At 55.2% G+C, this 10334-nt stretch overlaps 1 protein-coding gene across 2 annotated transcripts; it reads left to right on the top strand.

Moving 5' to 3' along the window:
- Positions 1-666: 666 nt before the first annotated feature.
- SFXN3 (sideroflexin 3) lies at positions 667-7842 on the top strand. Of its 2 annotated transcripts, XM_065893780.1 has the most exons (11): positions 667-719; positions 1874-2037; positions 2695-2865; positions 3210-3308; positions 3645-3720; positions 4106-4191; positions 4407-4534; positions 4714-4763; positions 5626-5675; positions 6165-6212; positions 6485-7842. In XM_065893780.1, exons 2-11 carry the CDS (start codon positions 1877-1879, stop codon positions 6579-6581), a joined length of 966 nt encoding a protein of 321 aa, XP_065749852.1. In that variant the 5' UTR covers positions 667-719; positions 1874-1876; the 3' UTR covers positions 6582-7842. The 2 variants fall into 2 exon arrangements, with proteins under 2 accessions (XP_065749852.1, XP_065749851.1); XM_065893779.1 differs by lacking the exon at positions 667-719 and having other exon boundaries at positions 1877-2037; positions 2695-2869; positions 3214-3308; positions 6485-6581.
- Positions 7843-10334: the final 2492 nt, after the last annotated feature.

The raw sequence follows: 10334 nt of genomic DNA, 5'->3' as shown, positions 1-10334 counted from the left end.
CTGTGATGCAGGGGTAGGGATTGGGGCATAAGGAAACTGGGGACCCAGTGGAGCTAGAGGTTATAGAGGGGAGTATAGAGGGAACTAGGGAGGAGGAAAGGGCTGGGGACACCGAAGAGGCACAGGCACGAGCAGAACCGGACTGTGAAGGGGTGAGAATGCCAAGGTGCTGCGAGAGGACCTTGAGGGAACCGGGGTAGGAGACCAGGGGTCCAAGTAGGCAGAGGCCACTGCCAAGGCAGCCATTAAGTAAACAAGCCGGGCGGTAACCCGAGTCTCTCTGGGCGTACCGTCAGAGGATGCCCCTCCACGCCGCCCGCCTTCGCCCCGGGTACCTAGACCCCCGGTTGCAGAGGCCGGGTGCCTCCCGAGGCCAGCCGGGGGACTGCAAGCAAATGGGGCAGCTCCTCCCCTCCTCTCTCGGGTTGGGGACGTGGCCAGAACTGATCCCTGAGGTCGGATTGGCTCTGGGAGACAGCGTAGGGCCGGGTCTCAGTGGCCCGGGCTGGGGGCGTCGCCCTTAAATGACACCCATCGCCCCCAGGCTCTGCCAATCCATGGCCTCGCCGGGCGGATGCGCCAAGGGAGTCCCCGCCCCTCAGGCTGGCGAGCGTCACGCGTGACGTTACCCGTGATGGGTGTGAGGGCGGGGGCGACGCGCGGAGAGGAAGGCGGGACTGAGAGCTGCAGAGGACGGGAGCCCAGGAGCCTAGGAAATCGTGAGTGCTCATTGTGCCGGGCCGGGTTCGGGGGTCAGGGGAGAGGGGCTTGAGGGCTGGGAGTCAGAGGGGAAAGTTGCCTCCGTGCTGTGAGATTCAGCATCTTCGGCTCTAAGGCACGAGGGGAGGTGAGTTGGGGAGGGAATGTCGGGGTGAGACTCTGTATCGTCACACATTCAAGTGTCTGCAACTGATGGATATGAGCTGTGTGTGTGTAAGTAACGGTCTTTGTATGCAGGGCGTGTCCACCCTGTTTGCAGGTCTGTGTAGGGCGTGTATGCTGGTGTCTTTGTGTGTGGGTATGTGAATGTGAGTGTGTGAGAGGGGAGGGTGTGTCTGCCTGTGAGGGAGGAAGTGTGGTTGGAGAGAATTAGTCATTCTGTAGGATATTGCCCAACATGGCCAGATGAATGCTTCAGGCTTTCTTCTCTGTGCTGAGTGGAGGGTTCACTCACTGAATCCTGCTCCTTTAGAGGTAGGTAGCTCAGGGAGAGGTAGATGTGTGTTCCTGCCAGCCCTGCCCAGCTAGGGAACAAGGAGAGCCTTGGGCCATTCAGTGTGGGCTGAGGAAGATGGGTCTGGAGAGGGGACTGTGCATGCCCACGAGCACACCTGGCTGGCTGGCATCAGAGTCCCCTGTTTGAGATCTGGAATAGGTAAGCCCTGGAGTTGCCAATGAACCCTTGCTGTCCTCCAGTCAGGGCCTGGGGAGTGAGATGGCTTATGCCATCTTCCCAAACAGCCTTGGGGGTTTGTATGTAGGTCTCAAGGCAACTGGGGCCTAAAGCTGACAGGAACGTGGATGTGTAATGCATATAAGCTGCATTTCTGTGCATACAGAGCACAAGAGTAGCTGCATGGGATTAGCTGCTGCTCATGCGTCAACCACACACATGTAAATCCTCACTCATGGAAATCTGTACCAGGCCAGAGTGCAAGGACATCTGTTTTCCTGGCCATGTTCTCTAGTGGCCCAGGGGGGCTGGAACATTGCCTAGAAAACAGCTCCTCCCCACATCCTTGCTTACCTATCTAGAGTCATCTTGAGCTCCAGAAGGATTGGCAGGGACCAGGGCAGCACCACCAAAATCTCCCCCATGTGGACCCCTTGGACCCCTCCTTGGAGTCCTCTGACTTTGGTCCCTGCCCTGCAGAAAATGGGTGAGTTGCCCTTAGATATCAATATCCAGGAACCTCGCTGGGACCAGAGCACTTTCTTGGGCAGAGCCCGGCACTTCTTCACTGTGACTGACCCCCGAAATCTGCTGTTGTCCGGGACACAGCTAGAAGCTTCCCGGAACATCGTACAGAACTACAGGTGACCCCCAACCCCATTTAACTCAGGGGCTCATTCCCTGCTCTTAATACAGTACCTTTTGCACCTGTCTCCCCTAACTTGAGCATGACCCTGTTCCAATCCTCCACCCCCTCACTCCCTTGCCCTCTCGGTTGGAATCACAGACAACTAGGGCACAGAACTTTAACTTAAAGGATTTCAGGGTGTTTGGGTTGAGGAGGTGGTGTCGATATTTGTGGGTAGGGGGCTGCTCTGTGTTTCACAAACCCTGTACAAGGACCTGTCCCACTGCTGGGCCATCCTCTGCAAGGACAGAGGGGCTCAGCTGAGTCCCAAGGAAGTAGGAGGGCAGCCTCCTTGTCTCCAGGAGGAAAAACTCATGCAACACCCCAGCCATTTTTGACTCATTGGAAACCACCATTACCCAGCATTGGCCTAGCATTTGGGCAGAAACAGAAGGGCACCCCTCTTTGTGTGGCTAGAAGGGAAGTAGAAATAGGAGCCCTCCTTCTGGCAAGACATGATTCTTCCCCAGAGACAAGTAGTTCCTTTGTTTTGAGATTGGGAGCCAAAGTGCCTGGTCCTCTGCCCAGACTTCCCCTGAGCTGGGTGGGCAGGGCTTGGGAGGGCAGATCTACCCCTTAGAATTGCCTGTCTCCTCCTTGCCAACCTCTGCAGGGCCGGCGTGGTGACGCCAGGGCTCACCGAGGACCAGCTCTGGAGGGCCAAGTATGTGTACGACTCTGCCTTCCATCCGGACACAGGGGAGAAGGTGGTCCTGATTGGCCGCATGTCAGCCCAGGTGCCCATGAACATGACCATCACCGGCTGCATGCTCACCTTCTACAGGCAGGTCCTATTCTGTGTGTCTCCTCCCTGGGTGCTCTGTTCAAGGTACAGTGTAACTTGATGACTAGGCACTTCCTCTCTGGGCCCGTTTGGGCAGAAAATAGTAGGTGGGTGGGAGCTTGCGTTAGAATCCCTTCCATTCCTCAGAACTCAGCCCCCGGGGTCCTCCCACCCCAGAGACAATGGGTGTGTTTGTGTAAGGAGGGTCATGCAGGGGTCACCAGAGCAGGTTCTAGGGGCATCAACAGGGCCCCTCCTGAGGGTTTGGGGTTAACCTTTGGGGTTTTATTATCAGTGTCCAAGGATGTGGGACACTGTGGAAGTAAGTGTCTTTGTTCCCTCAGGAAGACCCCCACCGTGGTGTTCTGGCAGTGGGTGAATCAGTCCTTCAATGCCATCGTTAACTACTCCAACCGCAGTGGCGACGCTCCCATCACTGGGGGGTGAGAGCTTGTTCCCAGGGACTCTTCTCCCGGCCCTCCATTGCTCTCTTCTGTTCCCCTGGGCCTATGCAGCCAGTGGCTCAGCGGCCTCCTCTCAACCTGTCCCCCACTCACTTTCCTGGCCTGACTGAGGGCCTGAGGTCTTCTTGTGTATGCTTTGGGGGACCCAGTCCTCTTCAAGGGTAGGGATTGGGGCTTCCAGACAAGTCTGCACTGGAGCAGGGGAGACGTTTCTCTGCACTGAGGCCACCCTCCCATGCCTCACGTCCCTGAAGCAAAGAGCCATATGCTGGACTGTTTACCTCCCACCTTGTGTCCTGGCTCTTCCGTCCACAGGCAGCTGGGAACGGCTTACGTGAGTGCTACCACCGGGGCTGTGGCCACGGCCCTGGGACTCAAATCCCTCACTAAGGTAAATCTCCCCCATTCCACTGCCCCCCCCCAGTTCACGCTTTATCTGCCTCCTTTTTCCCTACCACTCCTCCACCCCAATCTACAGGCTCCCCATCTCTCTCCTCAGAGTTCCTTACCACCCCGTGGCCCTTAGGGTCACTAAATCAGCGGTCCCCAACCTTTTTGGCACCAGGGACCGGTTTCGTGGGAGACAGTTTTTCCACGGATGGGGGTGGGGAGATGGGTCAGGCGGTAACACGAGCGATGGGGAGCGGCAGATGAAGCCTCGCTCACTCGCCCGCCTGCCACTCACCTTCTGCTATGCGGCCCAGTTCCTAACAGGTACCGGTCTGCGGCCCTGGGGTTGGGGACCCCTGCACTAAATGACATCTTTCCTCCCCCAGCATTTGCCCCCGCTGGTTGGCAGACTCGTGCCCTTTGCAGCGGTGGCAGCTGCCAACTGCATCAACATCCCCGTGATGAGGCAGAGGTGAGTGGCCCCAGCTCCTGGCGTGTGCACGCCCAGGGCGCATGTAGGCACACCAGCCAGCCACACGAGCTGCAGGGCCTAGTCTCAGTCTGGTGCTGGGATCCTGGGGTGGGAGAACCAGCCTTTGAATCTAGGCTGTCTGAGGGGACTAGCTGCCCGTGAGAGCATGGCAGGTCAGATTTGGAGCCTGTGATCTGACCCCCTTCCCTTCTCAGAGAGCTGCAGGTGGGCATCCCAGTGACCGATGAACAGGGTCAGAGACTTGGCCACTCGGTGGCCGCAGCCAAGCAAGGAATCTTCCAGGTGGTGACATCAAGAATCTGCATGGCGATTCCTGCCATGGGTGAGGCAGGAGTGGCTCGGTGGGGCATGGGCGGCTCTAAGAGAAGGGGGTGCCATTATTCGGGGGGTTTGAGGACTCTGGGGGGAGTGGGAGGAGATGCAAAGGGGGATCGCCCCTTCCTTAGGGTCCTGACTTTCACTCTACTAACTCCCTCCCTCCTTGCCCTGCTCTCCCCTCAGCCATTCCCCCCGTGATCATGGACACCCTGGAGAAGAAAGACTTCCTAAAGGTACGTCACTCTCACCTCTCCCGTCCTAGAAATAGTGTTGACTGGGGGCAGAATTGACCGGTCCCCAACTTCCTCTCCAACCCGACTTGAGTCTAAGACTTGCTACCTGTTTGCCCCACCCCTGTGCTACCCCTTCCACCTTCATTAATTCATTCAGCAAGAATAAATTGAGCTGGAATGAAGGAACACTGAGGGTGCAGGAGGAGAAGGGAAGGGAAGGAAAGAAAGGGTTTCTGGCCTGAAGGAAGCTGGTGTCACTCCAGAGACCTCTGACACACACAGGGATGGACTATCACAGCCACGCTTGATATCGTGCTCGTGCTGTCAGCTACAAAAAACATTGAGACACACACACAGGCTCACCCGCACGCGAACAGAACGGAGAAGCAAGGCACAGGGATACAAGCTCTGGCTCATTTGTTGAATCATTTATTCGCAAATATTTATTGAGTGCCAACCATGTACATGGAGCAACAGATTGGTGGCCTCTAAGGCTGGAGCAAATCAAGAAGGGTGTGCAGAGCAGGAGATGTGTTTGGAAAGGGACAGATTCACGCAGTGGGATGGGAGGGAGGGAGTGGAGGGTTAGAGGAGGCTTCCTGAAGAAAGCAGCTCCTGAAGGAAGTGTGGGAAGCGATTAAGAGAGGTGAAGATGGGTGGTGGGACGCTAGGGATGGTGTCAGCAAATGGGCCTGGCTGGAGTGGAGGGTGGTGAGTCCCTGTTATGGGACTGGGGGAAAGAAAAGGGCCACATATCAGAGGCTCAAAGGCAGCGCTGATGGGATAGAGCCGCGGTGGGTGAATGTGTAGGGGTGAGGGGAGCCAGGGGACACACACCATTACATTCTCTCTCTCCCCACAGCGCCGCCCCTGGCTGGGGGCACCCCTGCAGGTGGGACTGGTGGGCTTCTGGTAAGTGTGCGGGGAGTTAGCTAGAATGTGTGGGAGTATCCTTCTGTGGTGGATGTGGGGGGGTCTTATTGCTTTTAAGATAAGATAATTAAGATAATTTAATACATTAAATACATCATTCATTCATACATTCAGCTGGTAGGGGTCTTGGACACCTGTAGGGCATACTGTGTGTGTTAGGAGTGATCTCTGTTCTTGAAGGTCAAGAATCTAGTCGAAGGGGTTCTACATCCACCACGGAAACCATGGAAATATACCTTTTGGTACCAGCCCAGAGTCTCATGCACATTTAATTCCTGATTCTGTCACTGGCTGTGGCGCTCTGGGTCACTGCTTTGGAGGCTCTTTCTTCAGCCTGAACCTAATGTCATTGTTGGCTTTCATCAGTCTCTACCCCTAGGGGCTGTCTTCAGAGATGGGGTGGGGTGCCGGGAGGGAACACTCTTAGATCAGAGCTTCACAAACCTTTCCAACACTCTTCTCCCTCAGCCTGGTATTTGCCACCCCCCTGTGCTGTGCCCTGTTCCCCCAGAGAAGGTAAGTGTTGCCCCCAGGCTTGGCTGGGGGCTTCAGACAGGTCTCTACATCTCTGGGAGCAGCTGATTTAGGTTCCTTCAGTGTGTTCCAGGAGGAGGCCTGGCAGGCATTCAGCTTATTCTGGGGGTGGGGGAGTGACAATAATCTGGGCCTCTGGCAGTCAAAGGAGAAGATTCAGCAACCTGGGAGGAAGAGGGGTGGTGATCGGGGGCACCCAGCTGAGGGGGGTGGGCTCAGGGGACATTCAGCCTGCCTGTGCTGTTCTGTTGCAGCTCCATACACGTGAGCAGGCTGGAGCCAGAGCTGAGAGCTCAGATCCATGAGCAAAACCCCAGTATCGAAGCGGTTTACTACAACAAGGGGCTTTGAGGGGGCGTCAGCCCCTGGCCTCCTCTCTCACATCCTTGGGCTGCTGCTTTAGTGGAGCCTTGCCGTCCCTGCCACTTTTCCATCTGCCTGGTACTGGGCGGGGGCCTGGTGTGGGAGCAGCCGTTGAGACCAGCAATCTGTTAGGCTGGGAGAGGTGCCCCCGTAGCCTTTTTCTCTCCTCTGATTTCAAAGAGCAGGGTCACATGATTCCTTCTGCGCTAGTGTGTCTACATATGTACATATGTGATACGTGTGTGTACAGGTTGTCCTGGGATGTCCTCATGTCTGGCTTCCCTTCTTGGCCTCCTGTCACCTGCCAGCCGGCCAGGCTACAGGACTTTCTCGCCTAAACAGTTCCACCAGCCAAGTCATTCCTGATGGAACCTTGCCCCTTCTGGACACGGGAGGAGACCCAGGATCTCAGGACAGAGACTGAGGTACACTAGCAGGCTAAACTGGGCTGAATTCTTCAGATTTCTGCTTCCTGGCTTCCGAAGCTGACTCAGGAACTGGGCTGGCAGAGGACAACATGGCAGGATAAGGGAGGCAGGGGGCTTACCGCATTCCCCACATCCTGGAATGGGTCATTTCCTCTCCTCTTCTCTGCTAGAACAAAGGAGTGTCAGTGTCCTGTACTGCTCTTGCCATCTCCCCATCTCCCCCACACTGTAGCACGGGCATCTTTAGGCACAATCCTAGGAGTTCTTGGGCCGCAAGACATCATAACCTTAAGTCTAAAGTTACAATCCCAACCCCCTCCCCTAACCAAAAAGCCACGAAGGCAGAGCAAGCATTCCTGTTTAAGAGCCCCCACTGCACCCTCTTACGGAGGGACACAGCATAGGAACGGTGCTTAAACTCCACAGGTGTCTGAGTGGCTGTAACTAGGACACCTCAAGGGCAACTAGGCCCTGAGCCTATGACCTCAAGACAGGGGATTTTGTGTTCCACTGATCTTGCTGGACGTTCAGCAGGATCCTGATCTTAGTTCCTTCTCTTGAGGCTTTTTGGCCCTGCTCCCCCACACCCCCACCTCCAAGAGGAGGAAGGGCCCGGTAGTCAATGGCTGGTCCAAAGGGGAGGTGGACTTGGGGATGGAATATGTGTTGGTGAATTCACGGAGTGCAGAGCTGGACCATGACTCCAACTCCTGTGACCTCTGGCTGAAGTGGGGTGAAGGCCCCAGTGCGATCCTCTAAGAGCACTTTCTTGCTCCCCCAAACAACCGCCACCTGTAATGAAAGCTGTGGTGCCACTGTTACTCAATAAACCGAAAACCTGTCTACTTCTTGATCTTCATTCAGTTCTATGTCCTGAGTGTCCAGGCAGAGCTTGCTGCCTGCGGCCTTCCATTTTCTCCCTACAAAGTTCAGTTCTTAGTCTCTTCCCTCCCCTTCTGTAGGGAGCCTCAGCCCCCAGCAGAGGGAGCTCTGAGATTAGAAAAATCAGTCCTCCATCAGCACCCTGAGTGCTAAAGTAGGAGGGATGTGGGTAGATACCTCCACCTTCTATTCCCTCAGCAGATGGAGTGCTGGCTTCATTTCCTTCTTTTCTGGCCGGGGGCGGGGGCGGGGGCGGGGGCGGGGGATGCAGGTGTGCTGATCACACACCTACAAACCAACTCAGGCTCTGGGCTTCTTGGTTCCCTTCAGGCATTTGGCATGGGGTGGTGGCCTCTGGGAGAGGAAGGCTAGAGGGCTAAGGACTGCCTGGCTCCATCAGAGAAGTTATTAGGGCGCCAGCACACCTCTACACCCCTACACACGCTCATTGATGCAACACTGGAACAAGCCTGGTCGGGACCATTTGCTAGTTAACACCCCTTCCCCCCACCCCAGGGCCCTCTACTCCCTCCCTGCTTATGACCCCCGCCTTTTTTTTTCCGGGAAAAATAAGGCCCAAAGTCTTGTTCACGCCTATGTAAAACTGGTGAGAGCTACTATTAAACAGTGTATAGTCGTCTTTTTTTTTTTTTTTTTGGCCCTGTGGATTGCGGGATCTTAGTTCCCTGACCAGGGATTGAACCCGCGCCCTCTGCCCTCAGCAGTGAAAGTGCACAGTCCTAACCACTGGACCACCGGGGAATTCCCCCAATAGTTGCCTCTTTTACCCCAAGTCTCGGCTTAGGAAGATTCAAAAGAATAAATGTGAATGAATCTATAACAAAATCCATTCCCTATTCCCTGCAGGAAATACCCCTCATCTCCCTTTTTTTCAGCCTAAAGCTCTCACACTAGGTGGTCAGGAGAAATCTTTAAAGCTGAATGGTCCCACAACAGCCTCAAGTGACCTGTTACCCTGGCCTGCGCTCACTCGATCCTCTTAGGAAGTAGGAGTTTACTTGATGGGCAGTGGGGGTGACACCAGCTACTGCTCATTGAGTCCTTCCCTGTTGTGCCAGGCAGGCTTACTGAAGCCAAGTGCTTTAAGTTCATTGTCTCCTTCGATCTCCACAACCACCCCTGTGAGGCCGGACATGTTATGTCCATTCATAGCAAAGACACAGGCTTATTAAAGACATTAAGGAAGTTACCCTTGAAGAGAGGCCTTGCACTTTTACTGGAAAATCTAGGTAAAAGAAACCCACTTGGGGAGTGAGGTGCTGGAATCTCTGTAAAACAAAATCATTAAGAACATTTAATAACAATTATCTGTGCTCTGCAGATAATACTAAACCATGTCAGAGAGAAGGCTGGCCAGGGCACCAGTGGGCCAGTTAGAAGAAAGGCTTTCCTGCCATCTTTCATTCCTAGTTCCATACCAGCTTCTCAAAGAAAAAACGGTTGGTTTAAGCTAACTTCACAGGTTCTCTAGGGGCAAATCCTAGCCAGGCATGTTTTCCAGACTGCCTCCACATGCTTGGAATTTTCCTCGGAAGTCAGCATTTGGGTAGAGATAGCACTTTTCTCACAGTTAAATAATCGGCCCCATTCTTGGGCCTCCTCTCTTCCTCCCAGTGCTCAGACTCCAGGAACCCTCTCTGGGAACCTGCGTCTGCATCCTTGGCCTTTCTCCCCAGCCTTCTTTCTCTCTCCTGGCCTACGTTCTAAGGGAAAAAATGGCTTGGACCTGGAGGCCTGGCTTACCCTGGCCATAGGGAGGGGACCAGGTGGCCATATCCTGCTCTTTTCCTTGGTCACTGGGGCTAACGGCCGGCATCTTAAGGACAGGTGGTTTGGGCCAGCTTTAGCTCAGGCCCTGGGGACTCATGCCAGTCAGACCACCCTAGTTCCGCCCTGGCTGTTGTCCAAAGAGCCAAAACCAAGTCCTATTTCCTCCCCGTCAAGCTTGTCAGTCTCAAGCCAGCCCCGCCCCTGGGCCTGTTAGTCATAGGTGAGCCACGCCCCTCGTGGGGGACATAGCCAGTCAGAAGCAGAGTCCCGCCCCTGCTCGGCTCCTGTCAGTCAAAATTCGGCTGGCTCCGCCTCCTTCCCGTTTCCCGGGCAGTGACTTAAGCGCCGCAGGCCGGGGATACGATTCACCTCGCCTACCTGATCCTGGAACCTACGTCAAAGATCCGCTTCCTTGATGACCTCGGTCCTGAACCGTTAAATCCGCCAAATCCCCTCCCTACTTTCCAGTTTCGAAATCCAAGAGCATCCCAGGGCCCGCCCTTTGACTTCCCGCCTAGAAATCCGCGAGGTTATTGAGGAATCACGCGAGGCCCCTCCTGGGTCCCAAGCCCCGATTTTTTCCAGTGGCCTGCGAGGCTGTTGGTCCTGCCTCTTGCACCTGCCGTGGTCTCTCCGTCTC

Source organism: Phocoena phocoena, chromosome 16 (assembly GCF_963924675.1).
Source record: "Phocoena phocoena chromosome 16, mPhoPho1.1, whole genome shotgun sequence".
NCBI lineage: Eukaryota > Metazoa > Chordata > Mammalia > Artiodactyla > Phocoenidae > Phocoena > Phocoena phocoena.
This window is presented reverse-complemented; position numbering and strand designations above follow the sequence as displayed.